The 25302-nt window shown below is 43.1% G+C and overlaps 1 protein-coding gene across 1 annotated transcript in view; it reads right to left on the reverse strand.

Moving 5' to 3' along the window:
• PEBP4 (phosphatidylethanolamine binding protein 4) overlaps positions 1 to 25302 on the reverse strand; it is a 342691-nt gene that overhangs the window by 202892 nt on the left and 114497 nt on the right. The window contains exon 4 of the mRNA XM_058194679.1: positions 16222 to 16320. Coding sequence (XP_058050662.1) covers positions 16222 to 16320 — 99 coding nt within the window. The remainder of the gene's footprint in view (positions 1 to 16221; positions 16321 to 25302) is intronic.

A 25302-nucleotide genomic window follows, 5' to 3' on the forward strand; every position in this document is an offset into this window, starting at 1 on the left:
TTGGTCAATAAAGAATTCTAATTCTAATTTTAAAGGTAACATCTGTGCTAGCTAAAACTCTACCACTTTAGCTTTTGGAGGGTCGTAAGACATGGTTCTTCACTTAAGCACTGAGTTATGATGGTGGTTCATCTGGGAGGCTGTTTGGTCTGGTACCTGAGGAGAAGGGTACTTCCAATTTTAATCTGTATTTTGATGGATTTGTTGTCAGCCACCTAGAATTATTATATGAGATAGGTGGCCATATAAATCCTATAATTACATACATACATACATTTTCTGTAGCACGGGTGTCAAACATCCCGTTACGCAGTGGTGTGCTTCAATTTATTTTACTACCGGTTCTGTGGGTGTGGCATGGCTTGGTGGGCATGGCAGGGGAAGGATACTGTAAAATCTCCATTCCCACCCCACTCCAGGGGAAGGTTACTGCAAAATCCCCATTTCCTCCCGATAAGCTGGGAATTGGGAGGCAGTGAATAAATGGGGGCGGGACCAGTCAAAATTTTTACTACGAGTTCTCCAAACTACTCAAAATTTCTGCTACCGGTTCTCCAGAACTGGTCAGAACCTGCTGAAACCCACCTCTGGCGTTACGTTGCCATCACGTGACATTTCACGGCGGTTTTCCCATTCACGGAGCTGGGGTGGGCGTGGCCTGCGCGTGACGCATCTGGCCCACGGCTGCCAGTTTGACGCCCCTGTTCTATCGTATTCACATGGCACATAAAGCAGAAGAAAGGTTCAAAAACTGATGTGTGTTATAATCCCATCTATGTACACTGACATGTTTCACTCCATTGCCACCAAGTAAATATATAAGAGAATATATGAGAAAGAAGGACTCCTTGGAGAAGAGCCTAATGCTGGGAAAGATTGAGGGCAAAAGAAGAAGGGGACGACAGAGAACGAGGTGGCTGGATGGAGTCACTGAAGCAGTCAGTGTGAGCTTAAATTGACTTGAGAGGATGGTAGAGGATAGGAAGGTCTGGAGGAATGTTGTCCATGGGGTTGCGATTGGTCAGACACGACTTCGCAACTAACAACAACAACAACAAATATATAAGAAGTATCACAATTATGCATGAACCAAGATGTCCCTTAAATGGTGATAGGCCAAGAACATGAAATAACTACAATTGTTTTGCTTTTGTTTCTTAACGTGGGTTTCAGGCTGAGAAATCCTAAGGCAACAGAAAATAAAGTCACAATTTCGTTGAGAATCAGATTCAAAATTAATCAACAAGCAAACAAAAAGCAATTTAAGAAAATGAACAGAAATGCCTACTCTTCATTTAGACTAGAAAAATCAACCTGAACGCTCAATGTTCTACTTTTTTTTTTTAATTTGCATTTATATCCCGCCCTTCTCCGAAGACTCAGGGCGGCTTACACTATGTCAAGCAATAGTCTTCATCCATTTGTATATTATATACAAAGTCAACTTTATTGCCCCTAACAATCTGGGTCCTCATTTTACCTACCTTATAAAGGATGGAAGGCTGAGTCAACCTTGGGCCTGGTGGGACTTGAACCTGCAGTAATTGCAGGCAGCTGCTGTTAATAACAGACTGTCTTACTAGTCTGAGCCACAGAGGCCCTTTTTTTATACTTAAGTTTATGCTCAGAAATATTTGTCCTCCTCCTTCACACCAGCTCTCCACAAACTTTGCCATCACCACGCCACAACTCGGCTTCAAACAGTCAGCCGTTAAAACCGATCAAGCTTTCGATTTCTTTAGTTGAGCGCCTGTTTCTATGGTGACACTTTGCAGAACCTCTCCATCAGCCCATAAGAAAAGAATGCACCAACATAGTCGGTTGAAGCCGATTGCCGAATCCTCAAGAGGAGAAAGGCCTCATCCTTTCCCAGAAGAGTGGTACCCTCTGTCTTTCCTCCTGCACTTATTCAAGACAGAGGATTATACTCGGAGATGATTAAGAGTTCACTGCTGATGAAAACAGCCATGCTCTTCATGTCACAGAAGCAGCTTGCTAGCTTAACATACTAGGGGGATATGATTTTCACACTGCTGCCGTACTGCACAGAAGGAACAGCTGTCTCTATACGGTGTTCCTCACTGAACAGATTGTTTGCTTCACCGTCCCTGCTGCTTCACCTCAGGCATCAAAGCGTCCTTAATGAGAACACCTGGAGGGCTGCTTGCATTTGCGGCTTAGGATGGGCAAGTTTGGGACTTCCTTTCACAGCGAATGTGTCAAAGAAAACGGTATCTCTTAAGTGCTCTTCCAAGGAGCTTATGGAAGTTAAGACAAAAGAAAGGGAAAGTGACAACAGTATTAACTTCTGGGCTTCACTAAAGTGTGAGACGTTTGAGTGTCCAAGTTTGTACTTCTACTCCTCTAGCTTTTAAAAAAGATCCAATGTATAAGTCAACCACCAACTATGAAGGCCTATTCTTAAGGTTGGTGTTCAATGAGTATAATTCAATTTAGGAACTTTCCCTCACCAAGTGAAAAAAAAACAAAAAACAGCGGTGGGATTCAGTTGGTTTGAGCCAGAGGTGGGTTTCAGCAGGTTCTGGAGAACTGGTAGTGGAAATTTTGAGTAGTTTGGAGAACCGGTAGTAAAAATTCTGACTGGCCCCACCACCCCCGTCTATTCTCTGCCTCCCAATTCCCAGCTGACCAGGAAGAAATGGGGATTTTGCAGTATCCTTCCCATGGAGTGGGCTGGGAATGGAGATTTTACAGTATCCTTCCCCTGGAGTCGGGTGGGAATGAAGATTTTACAGTATCCTTCCCCTGCCCTGCCCACTAAGCCACTCCCACCAAGCCATGCCACGCCCACCAAGCCACACCCGCAGAACCGGTAGTAAAAAAAATTTGAAACCCACCACTGGTTTGGGCGAATCGGACGTTAAATTGCTGGCTGGCCCCTTCCTGCCCCGCCCCTTCCAGGAGTCCCCACACGCCCCATTCTAGCTCCCAGGTAAGTGCAGGGAAGCCTCCTAGGTCCAAAATGGGGTGGGGTGCGGGGGTGAGGTGGGGTGCCCCCCCCCCACGGCCTGTTTTTGCTTCCAGGGGGGTGTAGGAGGCCGAGTGCTGTCTGCCACACCCCCTGGCCACGCCCACCATGGCCACGCCCATCCAGTCAGTCATTAGGGCAGAAAACCGATTGTTAAATTATTTGAATCTTTTCCTGTAAGAAGATGTTTTCACAACGAACAAAAGAACATATAAATAGCCTCCCTGGACCAACAGAAGGACCATCTTAATCCAGCTTTCTTGATTAAGAAGATAAAAAAAAAAATTAGCCTTCCATTCTCATTCCTCTTCTGTTATTCCTCTGAAGAATGTTGCCCTTCAAGATTACGAACTCTTGGTAGGCCCTTTTTCCCATGAATATATTCAGTTCCCTTTTAATAAGTACCCAAGTTAATGGCCCTCATCATGTTTTGTGGTCATGAACTCCATAGGGTGATTATATACCGTGTGAAAAAGTACTTTGTCTTTTCTTCTGATCATTTTTCAGATCAATTTCGTCAGTTGAGAACTGATGAGAACTGGTCACAGCATTTTGGGAGACGAGGAAAAACTTTTCCCTGGTTCCATTCTTGTTACTTTACACATCTTAGTCCTGTCCTTACCCCATTCCGAATCAATCTTTTTCAAGCTATAGAATTTCAAAAACTCTAGTCTTCCTTCATTAACAAAGTTGCTTAAGCCCCCCGATCACTTTGGTTTCCTCTTCTGCACTTTCTCTATTATGTTCTTTTTTTTTCAAGTGTGGCCACCAGAACGGAATTCCAAACATGGACATGCCCTAGATTTGTACACTAAGACGCTGAGCTTATCGATCAAAAGGTCGGCAGTTTGGCGGTTCGAATCCCTAGCACCACGTAACAGGGTGAGCTCCCGTGACTTGTCCCAACTTCTGCCAACCTAGCAGTTTGAAAGCACATTAAAAGGGATCACTTTTGGTGGGAAGGGAACAGCATTCCGTGCGCCTTTGGCGTTGAGTCATGCCGGCCACATGACTGCGGAGAACGTCTTTGGATAGCGCTGGCTCTTCGGCTTTGAAATAGCGATGAGCACCGCCCCCTAGAGTCAGGAACGACTAGCACATAACTGCAATTACCTTTACCTTTATTAGAATGTTTATAGTGGTATTTTCAAACCCTTTTTAATGATCATTAATACAGAATGTGTTTCTTTTACAGCTACCACACACACTGAGTCACCAGCCATTAAGCTATCTACTATGATCCCGACCATTTTTGCTGATTAGTTACAGACAGTTCAGGCTTTTTAATTCTAAATAATTATTCCAGAAGAAATAAATCTTAGAACAGGAAAACTTCGAAGAGTGTTCCATTTTGCTTCTCTCCATTGTTGCCCATGATTGAAAAAAACAGCAAACGGAATGTGGCAATATGATTTATTCCTTCCCTATTTTAAAGTATTTTAAAAAATGTTTATTGGATGGCTTTGTAAACTAGTTCAGCCTCCACCTGGTTACGTGATACTCCTCAATGTATCCAGGATAATATGATAAATTTATTTCTAATTCACTGCATTTATCCTTTAAATATTTTAATGATTCATTGAATGAAGGAAAAAAGCTACTTCAAATGAACAATTATGCTGCATTTGGAATAAAGACTGATTATATTTAAACACTTCTTGTATGAATAACGGGACATATTGACCTCCTAGCTTTAGGAGCTAATTTGGTTCTTATCTCTTAAGTAATTTTAAACTGCAAATTACCTTGAAAATTTAAAGGGCCTTAAAAACAGTCATCAACAGGTATTATTTCACTTTACAGAAGCATTTTTAGTGAGTGCCGAATTGAAGTTAAGCCATGTACCTTCTGAAATTTAAAATAACACTATAATCATCAATGTTAAGTAGTGAATGATAATTTTTTCCCAACCATTTGTTTTTCAGATTAGGGTACTGAATTTTTCATCATAATGGGTCAAATTTCTGCCAAAAGCTCAGAATAAGACTGAATTCACCACGAAGGGTGTTACAAAATAATATATAATTTTTTAACATGGTCTTACAAAATAATATGGAGCATTGTCTGCAAAATGACACTGTCCCCTTGTAGCTTCTCTTGTTTCCTCTTCCCATTTGCAATGCAGCAAGGAGTATCTTGAAAAGAGTAGAATTCTGACAGGAAGAGAAGCAGCCTTTATTTGAGATCAGAAAGGCCAGTTACCTTTTGTGAATAGTTTTATCAAAGCGATTTCTGTTAGATTCGGGCAATAACGAGGCAGGAGACCAGGATAGTGACAACAGCTCTTTACTATATGGTGAACCCAGCAGCCAGTGCTGGGAAAAACCTCTCTTTATATACAGTTTAGCCGGAGGCTTCAACCAATCAGCAACGTGCTTTTTTTCCCGCCAAAACTTTTAAAGATACATTACACTCCTTCCCTCCCAGAAAACACTTTACCATTATCTGCATAAAATTAACATCTTATTTTTCAACGTAATCACGCAAGTAGACTGGGCGTCTCCTGACTCTTTCGGACCTGCGCAATTCATTCTCTGGGAGTGAGTCGAGCTGACCGGAGGGACTGTTTGTTCCTCTCAGCTCCTCCTCTGGGCCATCCGGCCCTGGATTATTTGCAGACTCGTGCCTGCTGTTTTCAGAAGGAACCGGTTGGCGTCGCTGGATCTCCTGGAACTCAGATAAGTCCCGCGTTTGCCCCGGGTTTGAGTCAGTTGTGGATTCATTCGTTGGGTAGTCAGGGCCTGTTTCGTCTGTTTCTGAATTACCGGTTATGCGTTTCCTTATCTGGTCTATGTGGCGCTTCCATACCCGGCCATCCTCTATCTCTACTAGATATGATTTTGGTCCTGTTATCTCTAGGATTTTTCCTGTTACCCAGGTCGGACCCTCGCTGTAGTTGTGTGCCCACACTAGGTCGCCTACTGCCATCCCTCTTGTTTTACCCTGTACCCCTTTGTAACCGTCTGGTGTGTAGTTTGGGTTTAAACGGTCTAGTGGGCACCTGAGCTTCCGACCCATTAATAGCTCTGCCGGGCTTCTGCCAGTTGTGACACAGGGGGTTCTGTGTTGGACGGCCAGGAAGGTATCGATTTTTGTTTGCCAGTCGCCTGGCCTGATTCTGGACAATGCTTCTTTTGCGCTCCGAACGGAACGTTCTGCAAGGCCGTTCGTCGCAGGGTGGAAAGGTGCCAAGAGGACATGCCGGATGCCCTCCTCTGCCAAGTACCCCTCAAACTGGGTTGCCGTGAATTGCGGCCCGTTGTCGGAGACTAACGTGTCTGGCAACCCGTGGGTTACGAATAGGTGCCGTAGGACTGAAATCACGGCCTCGGCTGTCATGGATCTCATGAGAATGATTTCCAGCCATTTGGAGTAGGCATCGACTACTACCAGAAAAGTTTGGCCGTGGAAGGGGCCGGCAAAATCGATATGGATCCTAGACCAAGGACCCTGGGGTCTTTCCCATTCCCGAATCGGGGCCGTTGGGGGTAGCGGTCTGGACTCCTGGCAGGCCTGGCATTTCCCTACCCTTTCAGCAATTTCCGAGTCCATTAAGGGCCACCACACATAGCTTCTCGCTAGACCCTTCATTCTCACGATCCCTGGGTGACCTTCGTGAAGGAGCCCCAATACCTTTTCCCTCAATTTCTCCGGGATCACCACTCGATCCCCCCATAGCAGACACCCCCCTTGAGCTGAGAGTTCCCCACGTTTTTTCACAAATTCTTTAAAACGCTCGCCCGGCGCAGCGGGCCAACCTCTTTGTACCCAACCAATTACAGTCCTTATTGTAATGTCCTTGTACGAAGCCCGAGCCACCTCTTTGGATGTGACTGGGCCAGAGTCCAAAGAGTCAATTAGCAGAACTGGTATCCCCGGAGTGGGGTCTTCGATAGTCTCTGGTAACGGGCATCTGCTCAGGGCGTCTGCATGCCCTAATTCCTTCCCCGGCCGGTGTAGTAGTTTGTAGGAATATGCCGCTAGGAAGATAGTCCATCTGGTCATTCTTGGCGAAAGTGCCACGGGCGTTGGGCGGTCGCCTGCCAACAGGCCTAGCAAAGGTCTATGGTCCGTGATGATTTCGAAATCACGACCAAATACATATTCATGGAATTTCTTTACTCCGGAGACTATAGCCAAGGCTTCCTTATCAAGCTGGCTATAATTCCTTTCAGCTGCTGACATGGTTCGGGAGTAATATGCAATAGGGGCTTCTGTGCCATTTGGCAACCGGTGGCTGAGCACAGCCCCCACCCCATAGGGAGATGCATCGCAGCTTAATACTAATGGCAACGTGCCATTATACTGAATAAGGAGGCTATCGCTAGATAGGAGATTCTTTACCCCTTCGAATGCCCTAGCTTCCGCCTTTCCCCAAGACCACGCAGCTGTCTTTGCTAGTAGTTTGTGCAGCGGTTCGGCAATTGTTGCCTTATTTTTCAAAAATACCGCGTAGAAGTTGACCAGACCCAAGAATGCCTGTAACTCCGTTTTGTTCTTTGGGGCTGGGGCCTTCCTGATGGCCCGTACCTTGCTCTCAATGGGGTGAATCCCTTCCCTGTCTATTCGGTAGCCCAGGAATTCTACTGATTCAACCCCGATATGGCATTTGTTCAGTTTAACTTTTAGACCGGCAGACCGGAAAATGCCCAAAACTTTTCGCAGCCTTACCCCTAATTCCTCTAGGTTCTCAGCGGATACCAATACATCGTCGAAGTATGGTACCACCCCTGGTAGTCCTTGCAATAGCCGCTCCATGAGGTTCTGAAATAACCCTGGAGCCACACTAACCCCAAACTGTAACCGGGTGCACTTAAAAGCCCCTCTGTGAGTCACAATTGTCTGTGCTTCGGCTGTGCTGCTATCTACGGGTAGCTATTGATAGGCTTGGGCCAAGTCTAGCTTGGCGAAAACTTGCCCTTGCCCCAATGAGTGCAGTAAGTGCTGTACCACCGGGACGGGGTAAGCACTCTTTTGCAGCGCTTTGTTAAGCGTTGCCTTATAGTCAGCGCAAATCCGGACCGACCCGTCCGGTTTGACTGGGGTGACTATAGGGGTCTCCCACTTAGCATGGTCAACTGGCACTAGAATTCCCTGGTTTACTAGTTTGTCCAGTTCCCGGTCAATCCTGGGCTTTAGGGCGAACGGGACCCTCCTAGCCTTTAGACGGATAGGGGCAACTTGGGGGTCTAAGTTAAAAGAGATAGGGGTCCCCGTGTACTTGCCCAGGCAGTCTTTGAAAACGTCCCCAAACTCCTTCATGAGTGCGTCTTTGAGGTCGAATTCGTTTCTGAAGATTCCCGTCACTCCCATGCCCAATGCTCGGAACCAGTCCAGACCCAATAAGCTTGGCAGGGTCCCATCGACGATGGTTATGGGCAGAGTTTTCTTGTATTGTCCGTACTCGACGTGGACGGACGTTACCCCTCGAACAGGGATGCGATTCCCTTGGTAGTCTTGTACCCTTAATTTCTGTGGTTGCAGCTTGCGCTTTGCTATGGCGGGTAAGGCTCTCACGAGATTGTCCCAGGACATGATCGTGATCGATGAGCCGGTGTCCACCTCCAATCGGCACGGCACCCCCTCAATCTTTGCTTTTGTAAAGATTTTTTTCTCTAGGCGTGTTGATGCGTGACCCACTCTCACGACAGTCTGATTCAACTTCGCGCCTTTTTTAAACTGACCACTCGCGGGCCGCTTCGCCGTTCCCGCGCTCTGATTGGCCGGTTTGAATTTTTGGCGGGAAGGTTGGGGTGCTCGACAGGCCTGTGCTATGTGCCCCTTCCTTTCGCACCGCCGACACACCGCATCCTTAAATTTGCATTGTTGTCGTTGGTGTTGCCCTCCGCAACTTGCGCAGTCACCCCGGTCTTCTTTCTCCGGCCTCCCGGTGTGGAAGACTCCTTCCTCTTCCTCACCGTCCGACTCAGCCTGGATCTCCTCGTTGTGGACCGGGGTTGATTTCGCACCAGCCGTTGGTGCGAGCGGCTTTTGTAGGGTTTCCGCCGCTTGGGTAGACATCTCGTGAGCCCTGGCTTCGTCCAAGGCGTTTGCCAGTGTTAGGTTGCTTTTAGACAGCAGCCGCCTCCGCAAACGGATGTCCCTGACCCCGCGGATGAGTTGCTCCAGCAATGCCTCATCCAAGTCTCGGTACTCGCAATGTTTTGAGGCTTTCCTCAGGGCGGCCATGTATGCGCTGATGGACTCGCCCTCTTGCTGTCTGCGCTCCCCGAATTCGAACCGTTGCACGTACTTGGACGGCGTTGGTGCATAATGGGCTTTCAATAAAGTCTGCAGAGTTTGCCACGGTACCGACTGTACCAGCGTTGGCTCCTCCAGGGGCTCTGCGGTGTCGAAAACTTCTGGACCGCAGTGGCTCAGGAAATACGCTCGTTTCCTGTTGTCTGAAACTCCTTGAAGTTCGTTCGCCTCGAGGAAACACTCGAAATGAGCCATGTATGACCCCCATTTTTCCTTAGCTGGGTCGAATGGCGCTGGCGGTGTGTAGCCGGACATCGCTGCTTTCCGCCCCTTGTTTGCTGGGTTCGCGTCTTCCTGGTGAGTTCAGCTCTTTTCCTGGCGCTCTTAGCCTCGAAATCCCACCTTCGTCGCCAGTGTTAGATTCGGGCAATAACGAGGCAGGAGACCAGGATAGTGACAACAGCTCTTTACTATATGGTGAACCCAGCAGCCAGTGCTGGGAAAAACCTCTCTTTATATACAGTTTAGCCGGAGGCTTCAACCAATCAGCAACGTGCTTTTTTCCCCGCCAAAACTTTTAAAGATACATTACAATTTCTATTGTAATAATTCCAAATTCCTTGTCTGTCCAATCACACTTGGCCAATAAAAAAAGTTCTATCTTATTCTATTTCTTTTGTAATAAATTATTCATTATGCATTTCTTTGTTATGTGCGCACGCAAAGCCACCAGGCCAAATGAGAAATTAGATTATCTGCTAAAATAGATGAAGAGTCTAAGGCTAACTTTCCTTAGTTCTGTAGTGAACTAACTATCTAAAGTCTGATGTTGTATGGGCTTACAACGTCAGACTTTAGATCAGTGGTTCTCAACCTTTATAGTGCTGCGACCCCTTTAATACAATTCCCCATGATGTGGCGACTCCTTTAATACAATTCCCCACGATGTGGCAACCCCCAACCGTAAAATTATTTTCGTTTTGAATTTATCACGCCTGAAGCCATATTGGCTAACAATCTGAACTGCTTGCGATTGCCTTGAGGACGGAGGCATTAAAGCGGAGACCCCTCCCCTATTAAGTTTATCGCACCTGAAGCCAGATTAGGCTAGCGATTGGGAGTGATTGCAGCTGGCTTGAGAGGGAGACATCAGAGCAAAGATTTCTCTCTTTTTGAATTCATCGCGCCTGAAGCCGAATTCAGCTAGCAATTTGAAGAGCCTGCAGCTGGGTTTGTGAAGTCAACCATTGGAGAGCGATTCTTCGACTCGCAAGTATACTTCCCATATTTCTGATGATCTTAGGCGACTCCTGGCAAATCGTCATTTGACCCCCAACGGGGTCCCGACCCACAGGTTGAGAGCCGCTGTTTTAGATACAAATGCATCTCATCCAATGGCCCTGCATACCTCACTCTCTCAGCCTGGCTTCTGATTGATTGATTGATTGATTGATTTTATTTTATTTATTTTGTCGACTACATATTAGATAATTTATATAAGTATAAGCATGGACTGAATACATAAAATGAATACAAATAAAGGGGACAGTAGGACAGGGACGGTAGGCATGCTGGTGTGCTTATGCACGCCCCTTACAGACCTCTTAGGAATGGGGTGAGGTCAACAGTAGACAGTCTAAGCTTAAAGTTTTGGGGGTTTGGGGAAGAAACTACAGAGTCAGGTAGTGCATTTCAGGCATTGACCACTCTGTTACTGAAGTCCTATTTTCTGCACTCGAGTTTGGAGCGGTTCACTTTAAGTTTGTATCTGTTTGTGTGCTCGTGTATTGTTGTGGTTATTGTGCTACAACAGAAGTTAAGAAATTAGTAGTGCAGGCTAAAGCATGCAAAGCAGTGGAATGCAATTATAATTCCATTGCATTTTTTAAAAGAACAGCAACAACAAAAACGTAATATATTGATTTCTGGACTTCAATTTTAACAGTCCTTTTTCCTGCCACCAACGATTCTTCTCTAGGAATCTCAAAACACTGGTCCTTGTCAACTATTGTTCCCGTTTGTTAAAAGAAAAAAAGGGTGGAAAAAAAGCTCTTGCACAAACCCCAAAATTATCAGCCCACTCATTTCCTAGGTAGAATCAGCAAACTACATTCAAGATATCCTGATTTAAAACTTTTCAGATGTATTGTATATAGGAATAAACCTGGGGAGAGAGGAGAAAGAGCTGCAGAGATTGACAAAGGAATGGGGGCAGAGCAAACTTCTCAAGAAGAGACCAGGGATGGGCTTCAAAAATTTTAGCAAGGGGTTCTCGGGTGGGTTGCTGGGCGGGCATGGCCATAGTGGACGTGGCCTAGTCACGGGGGGAGGGCGTTTTTGCCCTCCTCCCCCCCATGACTAAAAATCTTTAAAGAAGGTTGTCTTTAAATTATTCTAGAACCAAAACTGTGCTCTATTGCAAAACCTAGTTCGACATAAATAGCAGACTTAGGGCCAAGTTATCGAGCAAGTGAGGCAATACAAATATCTCAGGATACACATTTCAGGATTCAAGAACATGGACTTCCTAAACCCTGCAGTCACTGAAAATGGCAAGGGGTTAACATCTGCAATTTTTAGCGTTTTTTTTTTAAAAAATATTATTTTAATCAAATCTGTGGCCAATGTATATCCTTGGCAGTGTTGATTTCCCATAGACATTTGCATTTTTTTTTAAATTTACATTTATATCCCGCCCTTCTCCGAAGACTCAGGGCGGCTTACATTGTGTAAGGCAATAGTCTCATTCTATTTGTATATTTACAAAGTCAACTTATTGCCCCTCCAACAATCTGGGTCCTCGTTTTACCTACCTTATAAAGGATGGAAGGCTGAGTCAACCTTGGGCCGGGCTTGAACCTGCAGTAATTGCAGGCTGCTGTGTTCTAATAACAGGCTTCTAACAGCCTGAGCTATCCCGGCCCTTAAGTTAGTTATTACTAACAATAACTGCAGTGATTCACTTAACAACAGTGGCAAGAAGAAAAGTCGTAAAATGGGGCAAAAATTATTTAACAACTATCTTGCTTAGGAACAGAAATTTTGGGCTAAACTGTGATTGTAAATTCAGTACTACCTGTATACTAGTCCCTGACTTCCTATTTTTTAAAAAAATAGATTAAAAATAAAAGATCTATCTATACAATCTGAAGAGAATCTGCTATATACATAATGCAAAGTTTCTACTTTTCATCAATAAACCTCCAGTCATGAAGAAAAACAAGAATTACCAATGTGTTACAAGAATATACAATATCATGCCATTAGGAACATAAGCGTTTTTTTCCCCAGAAGAAAATTATACCACTTGAGATTTTTTTAAAAACCTTCCTTAAAGTTATTTTTAATTACAATAATTAGCAGCAGTTAATATACCAGAAGGAACTGACTACAGAAAAGGAATGCTAGTTCCAGCTTTTTTCCTTGATTAATAAATATTAAAATTAATGAGGGACTTTCAAGACCCTATTGTTAACAAATGTGCAAAGATTCCTGTGAAAGAATTTGTATAGGAGTAAAATGATACACAAGCTGCTACAATTATTCTGAATGCTTTACTCTTTTCAGCCAATTATGAAAATTGTGAAAAGTATTAATATCTAATTTTAATTTGTTCTGTAGTGCCATTAACAATAAAAAAAAAGTTTAATTAAGGTATGTGTATGAAAAAGAAAAAAAGAAAAAAGGGGAAATTTGGCTGTAATTTTAGAGAATAATAGAGAACAACTAGATAGTATTTCTTTAAATGCAGGTTGCTTTATTAATTCATATCTTAATTAGACTTTAGTACTAAGATCAAATCATAGTTGGAACCACCTAATTTTTTTTAAACATGCAGTAAAGTTAAATCGAGGCACAAAGAGAAATAAACTATTCTAAGTAGTTTTATTTAAAACTTGTAATTCATGAAAAGGAAGGTCAGAGACAATGTAAAAGATTTAGTGGAAATAAATGGTAGTAGCTATCCTTTACTTTCTTTCTTTAACTTCTTAATTTCCAGGCATTTAAGGAAATGTTTTGAATTACAGGTCTAACTACTCGTCTACTAAAGAACTATGCTAACTCATTTTTGGACCACTAACAAACATTGGAAGTCAAAGGTGATCATAGTCCATTGGATGGTACGTTAATTCTGACTTGCATATTCATTTTACTTCCACACAGGGGTGAAGTGCTCCCGGTTCGGGCCGGATATGTGCAATGATAGATATTTGTGTTGCTGCAGAGAGTCTCCCCCTTCGAGGGGGTCTTTTTGTGCGGGTTGGAGAAATTCCAACTTGGGGTCTGCTTTAGCTTCCTGGTTTGGAGCTTTGGGCGAAGGATGGAGGGAAGTGCCGCTGGTGACGAAGAGCCGGAGGGCCTTGTTCCAGTGGGACTGCATCATGGCCTGGAACTGGCTGACCATCTCAGCCCGCTGAGCCTCCAAGCACCGCTACCTGGCCTTGCACTCCTGCAGGTCTTCCCTCTGCTTGGAAAATGTATGCTCCTAGTCCTCAGTGAGGTGTTTCTGCTGAGCCTCCTTCTCGGACAGATCTAATTTGAACTGATCCAGCTGTTTTGCCAACTCTTTCTCATGGTGGCTGCTTAGCTCCAACAACTGCTTCCTGTTGAGGCCCTAAGGAGCCCCGGTTGGCAGGGGAGGAATGGCTGGGAGGGGAGGGGCGAGTAGAGGTCGGTGAGGCCCCCCTTGATGTGAGTGACATTGAGTTGGCCATGCCTACCCAGTCATATGACCACCTAGCCACACCCACCCAGCCGGTCCTTAGGCAGATCATATTAGTGGTCCGCGGGATTTAAAATTATGAATTTAGTGGTCCCTGAGGTCCGAAAGGTTGGTGATCCCTGTTCTAGTCCATCCAATCACCCAAAGCAGGAGTCCTTATTCCAATCCATCCCAGACAAATAGTTGTCCAATCTTTTCTTGAAAACCTCCGGCAATGTAGATGGGATACACTCTACTCACTCTGTTCTTTGGGCTAAATCTCTGTAATACATCCTTAGTTTCTGTGTCCCCATTCAAGTTCTAGAGATTCAAGCCAAAGATTTCTCACTGGCTGTTTCAACTTCTACCCTCACTATAGGGTAGGCCCTACGCTATAGGGCCATGATGGCGAACCTATGGCATGCGTGCCACAGGTGGCACGCAGAGCCGTATCTTGGGCACACGAGTGATGCCCTAGCTCAGCTCCAGTACACATGTGCGCACCTTCCAGCTGATTTTTGGGCCTTCCGGGCCACCAGAAGTCAGGAAACGGGCTGTTTCCGGCCTCTGGAGGGCCTCCAGGGGGGTGGGGAAAGCCATTTTCGCCCTCCCCAGGGTCCTAGGAAGCCTCTGGAGACTGGGGAGACCGAAAAATGGCCCTACTGGACCCACCGTGCCATCGCGTGCCAAAAGCAGGGGGAGCGCGGAGGGTCACATGTGCATGTGCAGGGGGTAGGGGCGCATTGAATTATGGGTGTGGGCATGCGCACACGCGACCCCCCTGCACTCCCCCCACTTTTGGTACACGATTGCAAAAAGGTTAGCCATCACTGCTATAGGGCATTGCACACCAAAACTAGACACAAGGACAGTTTTTCCCCGAATGCCATCACTCTGCTTAACAACTAATTCCCACAACACTGTCAAATAATTTACTAAGTCTGTATTACTAATATTCTTCTCTTCCTTACTAGTATCTGTCTCTTCCCATTTATGATTATAACCGTGTCGCTTGTATCTTTCAATTTATATTGTTTTTATTTGTTTCCTAGTATGATTTGATAGCTTATTAGTAACCTTGACTATCACTACGTGTTGTATCTTTTTATCCTTGACGAATGTATTTTATCCTCCTGATAACGTACACTGAGAGCATATACACCCAAGACAAGTTCCTTGTGGGTCCAATCACACTTGGCCAATAAAAAATTCTATTCTATTCTATTCTATTCTATTCTATTCTATTCTATTCTATTCTATTCTATTCTATCATTAAGTGTTGTACCTCATGATTCTTGATGAACGTATCTTTTCTTTTATGTACACTGAGAGCATATACACCCAAGACAAGTTCCTTGTGGGTCCAATCACACTTGGCCAATAAAAAATTCTATTCTATTCTATTCTATTCTATTCTATTCTATTCTATTCTATTCTATTCTATTCTATTCTATTCTATCATTAAGTGTTGTACCTCATGATTCTTGATGAATGTATCTTTTCTTTTATGTACACTGAGAGCATATGTACCCAAGACAAGTTCCTTGTGGGTCCAATCACACTTGGCCAATAAAAAATTCTATTCTATTCTATTCTATTCTATTCTATTCTATTCTATTCTATTCTATTCTATCATTAAGTGTTGTACCTCATGATTCTTGATGAACGTATCTTTTCTTTTATGTACACTGAGAGCATATACACTCAAGACAAATTCATTGTGGGTCCAATCACACTTGGCCAAACAAGAATTCTGAGCTTCTTAACTTAGCTTGCCCATAGAAATGGCTGTTAACACTGGTTACACCCGATTTCTCTCATATGGCAGAGCTAACATGATAGTCCTCAGACCTACTTGTTTCCAACCACAGTTGTGAGAAATTGAAAGTGGGTTTTTTTCCCCCACCCCCAAATACATCAAGCATCAAGGCAGCAGCACAGAAATCCTCAAAATCTGTTTTTTTCAAGTGCTAAAGCAGACTGTGTAGAATATCAACACCCAGCATGGACCAAAGAATATTATTAACAAGCAAGGACTGAAAATGAAAGTCAGAAAATTCTGCTGTACGAAGGTAGAACAGATGGTAGTTCACTTGAACCAGAGGAATCCTTAACTGCTCAGAGGCGTCAAATGTTTTATAAGGACTGTTCTTGAGTTACAGTAATAATTTAGTCAAGCTGTTTCTGAGAAGAAGAGCCTGACACTTTGAACCGAAGGAATCACTCATGTGAGAGGGATTAAAATTACAAAGCAGAAAACAGCCATTAATCGCACAAAATATGTAATAAACATATCAAGAAAGAAATATCAAATGTTCACAGTACTTACGCTGATGTCAGTCACAGCCCAATGTCTCCAGAAGCGATATATTGGATTAGATCTGCTAGGAGCATCTGGATCAACCATGATGAGAATATACTTCTTATTCTGTAAAATAATATATGACAATCAGTCTTCAGGGTTTTGTTATTTAGCAAGTTAAAAAGGGAACATTCTATACAAAACACCTATTATCCATCTAGTCATCTATGACAACAGACTTTCAATTCCCTTTTTAGAATAGAATAGAATAGAATAGAATAGAATAGAATAGAATAGAATAGAATAGAATAGAATAGAATAGAATAGAATATTTTATTGGCCAAGGGTGATTGGTCACACAAGGAATTTGTCTTGGTGCATATGATCTCAGTGTACATAAAAGAAAAGATACGTTCATCAAGAATTCTAAGGTACAATATTTAATGATAATCATAGGGTACAAATAAGAAGTCAGGAAACAATCATTATCAATATAAATCGTAAGGATACGAGCAACAAAGTTAAAGTCATAAGTGGAAGGAGATGGGTGATGGGAACGATGAGAAGATTAATAATGCAGACGTAGTAAATGGTTTGACAGTGTTGAGGGAATTATTTGTTTAGCAGAGTGATGGTGTTTGGGAAAAAACTGTCCTTGTGTTTAGTTGTTCTGGTGTGCAGAGCTCTACAGCGTCATTTTGAGGGTAGGAGTTGAAACAGTTTATGTCCAGGATGCGAGGGGTCTCTAAATATTTTCACAGCCCTCTTTTGGACTCGTGCAATATACAGGTCCTCCATGGAAGGCAGGTTGGTAGCCATGGTTTTTTCTGCAGTGATAGCAATTTACAAAATGACAATTCTCACAGAACCAAAGAAATAGATATTTCTTGCTGTTGATACATATAATATCTAAATTCAAACTATCTTACAGATGAAAAAGAAAGTTAGTATTTGGAACTAACAGAAGATTTTGGCCTTTCTGATTTGATGATTTGTGCTTTGAATTGCAATGAGAAGTGAACTTGCTTCAACATTGGTGACATTTTGATCCATAACACTGGTCCCAGTAGAAACCAGAATTAATTCTTGATGTCAATCATATTCAGTATGGATCCCATGAAACTTGCCCTGTTAGTGACATAAAAGTATAGGGTGGAATGTAGAGTAGGTGCTCAACTTTAAAGACCATCATGATAATAATGAATCATAAATAATCATGATAATCAGAACGCAACGGGCAACCAGTAAGGCTGTTTCAACTTGAACGTTGTATGAGACCTTCACGGGACCTCGCTCACCACTTATGGTCAGGACTGGGCTTCTGAAGAGATTTTCTGATAAGGAGGAGGTGATACCTATTCAAGGTCTCCTATGGGAGACTGGAATCATGGTCATTTGTCTGGGAGGTGCTAGAGATAAATATGTCTTCAGGAACAGAAATAGCAGAAGTCGGGGTCGTGTCCCATTCCTCCGCTGACAGCCGGGTCAGGGAAATCCGAATCAGGCTTGCCTCTGCAGCTCTGCCCAAAGTCCTAGCAAAGTCCTCAGAGCAGGCAGGAGACCAGAAAGTGACTTCAGCAAGATAAGTTCGACTTTGCCTGACTCAGAGACTGCCAGAAAGCAGATCCTTTATATAGGCCATGGGGTGTGGCTCCATGACTCAGCACTCATTAAGGCCTGCCCCTCCCTTCCTTCTGTTGCCTCCGCCTATCCAATCTTCTGATGCGAGGGTCACTCCAATCAGCTGCTGTTGGAAGTAAACTTTCCTCAGGCTCACATGCTGTGGAGGAGGGGGAGGGGTCTAGCTGCTCCGTTTGCCTGGGCATGGAGCCAGGGCTGGGGCCGGGGGATGCTCCCTCCTCTGCAGCCTGCTTGGGCATGGAGCCAGGGCTGGGACTGGGAGGTGCCCCCTCCTCTGCAGCTTGTCTGGGCATGGAGCCAGAACTGGGGCCGGGAGGCATACATTCCTCCGTGTTCGGGAGCAGATAAACAGACCCCGGCTGCGGTGAGAGCGGACAAGACACAACAGTCGGAGAACAGAATTTCCACTTGCCAGCCCAAGGGAGAAAGACCACTTCTTAGATTGCAGGGCTAGAATAATGAGCAAATAAGGCTCAGAGTGACAGGAGGAGGATTGTCCTGGCTGATTAATCAAACATCTGGGATGAGACACTCAGCCTGGCAGACTGAAGCAAGCTCGCTATTCAGGCTTTCTGTTGTTTGCTATTTACAGCATGCCTCCCTCTGTTTCTTGTATCCTGTGACTCCTGAAATATGTGCTTTAACCTTAGATCATTCTACAATTTCATCTATTCATTTGCTTGATTAATTTGCTTGAGGAACCTGGGCATGAGTCAGAATGACTGGCCATTCTATTTTGTGATCTACTTTTCTTCTGCAGACTTTCTCCTTATTATGCTTCCTCGGCTTCACTCTTCAGATAGAAATATATAGTTATAATGCAAGATGGATTCTAGAATGGATGCCCTAACTCAGGGGTGTCAAACTCATGTTGTCGACACGTGATGTTATCGGGACCTTTTTCCCCTTCGCTAAACCGGGCGTGGGTGTGGCCAGCGCCATCAGCCCGTGGGGCGGGAGTTTGACAGCCCTGCTCCAACTATAATTTTCAAATTATTTTCAGGGATCATTCCTTGAAAGATGTATTAACATAATCCAATCTGTCAGAAAGAGATGTACCTTATCAGCCAAGACCAGTGGTGAAATCCAAATTTTTTTACTATCGGTTCTTTGGGCGTGGCTTGGTGGGCGTGGCATGGGAAGGCTGTTGCAAAATCTCTATTCCCACCCTACTCCAGGGGAAGGATACTGCAAAATCCCCATTCCCTCCCCACTCCTGGAGGAAGAATATTGCAAAATTTCAATTCCCACCCCACTCTGGGGCCAGCCAGAGGGGGTACTTGCGGGTTCTCTGAACTACACAAAATTTCCGCCATCGGTTCTCCGAACTGCTCAAAATTTCCACTACCGGTTCTCCAGAACCTGTCAGAACCTACTGGATTTCACCCCTGACCAAGACTGATGAAAGATTCTTCTTCCTGTAAAATTTATCTATGTCTATTCATGATCCAGTACAACTCATATAGCATTCGTTGCTGACATTCCTAGAGTTAATAACCACTCTGGGGTTTTGCTTTGGGGTTGTTGTTTTTTTTTGGTCAAAATTTGCTTCCTGATATTTAGTCCCCTGTAGTCTAGAAACAAAAGGGACACAGTGGCTCAGTGGCTAAGACCCTGAGCTTGTTGCTCCATTTTCGCCGGCAGAGGCATTGCAGGCTGGTCCTTCTGTTGTGGCCTGCCAGCTGCCAGCAGAGCAGGCAGCAAATTTGGACAGTGAGGAGGTTGGGGAGGAACATGGGCCAGTCCTGGAGTCTGGGGAAAGCTCTGATGAGGGCTCTGCGTCGGAGGCAGAGAGAGGGCCAGGGCTGTATGCCAGCTATCAGCTGCCTTTGGAGTCAGACATCAGCGAGTCAGACGAACAGATGGAGCCTGTTCCCAGTGTGCGCATGCGCAGAGTTGCCAGACGAAGGGAACAACTAAAGAACAAGGGTCAGCTTGGGAGTAAGGCCACAGGTGGACGATGAATGGCCTCTCCCAGAGGGAATAAAAGAGGAGCGAAAGGGGAGTGGAGTTTGCAGGAGACCATTAGTTCGCCTAATTGGTTTGTGACTCTCCCAGACTCCTTGCTGTGTTTTGAAGATATCGGCCTGGCAGCTCTCCAAGCCAGATAAGGTCTGTGACTGTAAATTCTCTCTTGAAAGACTTTGCTGAGTGTGAATGGGAGAAATTCACAGTAACTTAATAAAAAGGGATTTTCCTTGGGATAAGGAGTCTGCTTCGTGGTTTGGGAACGCCTAGGTCAGAATACCTTCGCTGTTGCCAGGGCAGCCCTGTGGGCCAGATCTAGGCCCCCAGGGCTTGAGTTTGACATCCCTGTCCTAGACCAATATCTGTCGTGTCCCACTCCTCCGCTGACGGCCGGGTCAGGGAAATCCGAATCAGGTGTGCCTCTGCAGCTCTGCCAAAGTCCTAGCAAAGTCCTCAGGGCAGGCAGGAGACCAGAAAGTGACTTCAGCAAGATATGTTTAGACTTTGCCTGACTCAGGGAATGCCAGAAAGCAGATCCTTTATATAGGCCATGGGGTGTGGCTCCATGACTCAGCACTTATCCAGGCCTGCCCCTCCCTTCCTTCTGTTGCCTCCGCCTATCAAGTCTTCTGACGCGAGGGTCACTCCAGTCAGCAGCTGTTGGCAATTGACCTCCCTCAGGCTCACATGCTGTGGAGGAGGGGGAGGGGTCTAGTTGCTCCGTTTGCCTGGGCATGGAGCCAGAGCTGGGGGCTGGAGATATTTCCTCCTCTTCAGCCTGTCTGGGCATGGAGCCAGGGCTGGGGCCGGGAGGCATACTAGAACATTCCTCCATGTTCGGAAGCAGATAAGAAGGCCCCGGCTGTGGTGAGATTGGGCGAGACACAACAATATTTGAAAGCAGTGGTGCTATCAGTGAGGGCTTTATTAATTAACATGCAGATGTCTATTCTGGCACTATTCCTCAAGCTTTAGCTGTATTAACCAAAACTATTCTACCTCTCCTGAGGGTTTCAAAACCTTGAGACTATTCAATTAAAATACTCTACCGTTTTTGTAAACTACAGTTAGCCCAAAGTACAGCATCTAAGGTTTTGATTTTCTCTTAAAGATAAATCAAGGTATATAATACGACTCATGGTCTAGCTGCACCAGTTACCAATTTATTTTCAGGTATAATTCAAAATGCTGGTTATGTTATTTAAACTCTAAATTGCTTGGGATCAGAGGACTGCTTAGTTTCACATGGCTCTTCCCAAATTGAAGTCAGGTTAATACCAATACAAAAGTGGGTATTTCCAATGGCCCATCCAATTTCACAGACTTCTGTACTGCCAATCATCCAACCTCAGCTTTTTGTATTTTCAGGGCTAAAGTAAGGATTTGGGATTTTTTCCCCTGGCTTTTTCAGTTTGTTTCTCACTTTTTATAGGTGTTTCAAGCTGCATATGTTTTAAACGTATATTGTGTTTAAATGCTGATTGTATTTTTATTTTAATTAAATTGCTAGCAAGATATTTTGAAATTAAGAAGTGGATCAAAGTTTATTTTTTTAATCCGAACAAAATTTATTTCCTCTGTAATGAACGTTACTTAACTCAATGGGCCTCATCCTAATTAATAAGCTTGTGGATATTAGGCATTTTATTCTTATTCACCAAGTGCTAAAATATATGTGGGATGAAAATTCTAACTCTAATTTAGAAAATCAGGAAGAAGCAAAAACATGACATCCAACTGTCTAAAAATTCTAGGTTTAATAGCAACTGCTGTACCAAATATTTCATCTGAGTTGCCAACGAATAAAACAGTTTTTTAGAGAGTCTTAACAAGTTTACACATAGCTTCCATAATATAGTTAACACAGACACGAATAAATTGTTAGTCGGCATTTATATAATATATAAGAAGTGAAGTGATAACTACCAACAACAACAAAATTATTTTAAAAGCATTTCCTGTACAACAGGTTATTTTCAGAGGTCCTTATTTATAACAACTTTTGTTTAATGCTGTCTAGAACTTTAAATATTGATTTATAGTGGATGGCCAGTAGTAGAAAACTGATCTCCATAGGAATTAAATGAGTAAGGTGACAAATCGTCCTCATTTAGGGAGGACGGTCCTTTTTTGGTAAATTCTGTCCTCTCTTGAAAAGCTCCACCTGCATGTCCTCCTTTTCGATATTTGAAGACTAATCTGTAAATCTCCATATTCGATCGAAGCCAATCCGATCCATTGTGTGTAATGTGACGTATTTGTATTTGACATGATGATTCGTCAGGGCTCGGTACAGTGCGGCAAGATGCGATTATGAGACGCATGCGCAGAATTGTTTTGAGAGACTGCGCCGTGTGCAAGAGTGCGCCGCGTGCAAGTGGCTTTGTTTACTTCTTATCGAAACACGACATGGTACACACGCACGCATTAGACTCACTTCTTTCTCAGTAAATATTCAATCATACATAGGTGAGCACAATAATTCACGTTTTATTAATTCATTATCTATTTAATAATTTCTAAATATATATAATTTTATTTACAAGTTTATTCACTTATGTTATTGTGTCAGTTTTAATAATTAATTTTATTTATTCAATTGCTAATGATTTTTGGAAAAGTGAGAAATCGAGATTGAATGTTGACACTCTAGCTGCAGCACCTACTGTAAGATTCAATTTGAAGGGTATTTCTTGTTCAGATATTTCTAATATATTGTTAGAAGATGATACATTGACAAAAAATATTTATTCAATGGAAAAGTACTCATTTAAATAATAATTAATAGGCATGTAAGCATAATTACAATATAAAATGTTATTGTTGCAAATGTTTTTTATTATGCATTTATCATATTATAGTGCATTCTGTATTATTGTTGCAATGAATAAAATGTTTCTTTTATTTATGATATTTTTTTCTTCAATTTATTTGTGTCCTCCTTCTCGTTGTAAAAAAGTTGGTCGCCTTAAAATGAGTAATGAGAGAGAAGGAGAATTATAATGCCAGGGTTCCATTCCATTGGTTCAGAACAACTTTCGGGCAAATATTTCATTCAACTAACATTAATGCTGGGGAGCTGCCAGAGGACTGGAAAAGAGCTGATGTAGTTCCTATCTTCAAAAAAGGAAAAAAAACAGATCCAGGAAACTACAGACCTATCAGTCTGACCTCAATACCGGGGAAGATTCTGGAAAAGATAATCAAGCAACGAATCACCGAACACCTAGAAGCAAACAAAGTAATAACCAAAAGCCAACATGGGTTTGTCAAAAACAGATCATGCCAGACTAATCTTATCGCATTCTTTGACAAAATGACAAAATTAGTAGACCAGAGGAATGCTGTCGATATAATTTACTTGGACTTTAGTAAAGCATTTGATAAAGTAGACCATAACCTACTACTAGATAAAGTAGAAAAATGTGGGTTAGACAGCACCACCACCAGATGGATTCGTAATTGGCTGACCAACCGCACTCAACGTGTAGTCCTCAACGGAACTACATCCACATGGAGGGAAGTATGCAGTGGAGTACCCCAAGGCTCTGTTTTAGGCCCAGTACTCTTCAACATCTTCATCAATGACTTGGACGAGGGGATAGATGGGGAACTCATCAAATTTGCAGATGACACCAAGCTGGCAGGAATAGCCAACACTCCAGAAGATAGGCTCAAGTTACAGAAAGATCTTGACAGACTTGAACACTGGGCGCTATCTAATGAAATTCAACAGTGAAAAAAGTAAGGTTCTACATTTAGGCCAAAAAAACAAAATGCACCAGTACCGTATATGTGGTACCTTGCTCAATAGTAGTACCTGTGAGAGGGATCTTGGAGTCCTAGTGGATAACCATTTAGATATGAGCCAGCAGTGTGCAGCAGCTGTTAAAAAAGCCAACACAGTTCTGGGCTGCATAAACAGAGGGATAAAATCAAGATCACGTGAAGTGTTAGTACCACTTTATAATGCCTTGGTAAGGCCACACTTGGAATATTGCATCCAGTTTTGGTCGCCACGATGTAAAAAAGATGTTGAGACTCTAGAAAGAGTGCAGAGAAGAGCAACAAAGATGATTAGGGGACTGGAGGATAAAACATATGAAGAACGGTTGCAGGAACTGGGTATGTCTAGTTTAACAAAAAGAAGGACTAGGGGAGACATGATAGCTGTGTTCCAATATCTCAGGGGCTGCCACAAAGAAGAGGGAGTCGGGCTGTTCTCCAAAGCACCTGAGGGTAGAACAAGAAGCAATGGGTGGAAACTGGTCAAAGAAAGAAGCAACTTAGAACTAAGGAGAAATTTCCTGACAGTTAGAACAATTAATAAGTGGAACGACTTGCCTGCAGAAGTTGTGAATGCTCCAACACTGGAAATTTTTAAGAAAATGTTGGATAACCATCTGACTGAGATGGTGTAGGGTTTTCTGCCTGGGCAGGGGGTTGGACTAGAAGGCCTCCAAGGTCCCTTCCAACTCTGATGTTATGTTATGTTATGTTATGTTATGTTAATGCTGTTAAATAAAATGTGAGGTAAAATAGAGTAACGTTTAGACATTAATATTTACTTTTCTAAGGAGTTTGCCATTTCTGGCTTGGTTTAATCTTGGCTTTTGGCCAGCGCACAAACTATGTGATTTTCACCATGCATCATGAGAGGAAGGTTAAAATAAAATACGTGCCTAAAGTGAGAAACACAGATTGTGCAGCTGACCAGGAAACTTAATATTACGGCTTTTGAATCATAGAGGTTGAAACAATTTACATTATTTTTTTAATTAACTATCTTTGTTTCAAGCAAGTGTGCGTGTCTATTTCTTTTCTATTTCCTTCTTTGCGTCCACTATAAGTTTATTTTTAAGTGTTTTTAAGTTTCTTAAAATATATTAAGGCATCCTTCCTCCATTGAGATTGTATCATTTAAAAATACATTTAAACAAAACAATTCATTCAAAAGTAAAATTTTCAACGGTTTTCAGTTCCCAGTAACCAACTAGGGAAAAAAAGAAGAAGAAGAAGAACCGTAGCAGATGATTGAATGAAGTTGAAAAAGACAAATCCCATCCCAGGAAATGCCAAAACGGTTAATACCTTTCAAATCTAATATTTATTTATTTGTTTGTTTGTTTGTTTGTTTGTTTTGTCACAACAATATATGTAGGTATCATACAAAAAGATTATATAGTATATAAACACATATATGAGTAAATATAAGGAGGTATAAGCATATATATATATATATAGGAAGAAGAAAAGAAAAACAATAGGACAGGAACGGTAGGCACGTTTGTGCGCTTATGCACGCCCCTTATGGTCCTCTTAGGAATGGGGTGAGGTCAATAGTAGAAAGTTTTTGGTTAAAGCTTTTAGGATTATGGGAAGAGACCACAGAGTCAGGTAAAGTATTCCAAGCACTGATGATTCTGTTACAGAAGTCATATTTTCTGCAATCTAGGTTAAAGCGGTTGACATTAAGTTTAAATCTATTGGTTGCTTTAG

The sequence above is a fragment of the Ahaetulla prasina genome, chromosome 9 (genome assembly GCF_028640845.1).
Source record: "Ahaetulla prasina isolate Xishuangbanna chromosome 9, ASM2864084v1, whole genome shotgun sequence".
Taxonomy (NCBI): Eukaryota; Metazoa; Chordata; class Lepidosauria; order Squamata; family Colubridae; genus Ahaetulla; species Ahaetulla prasina.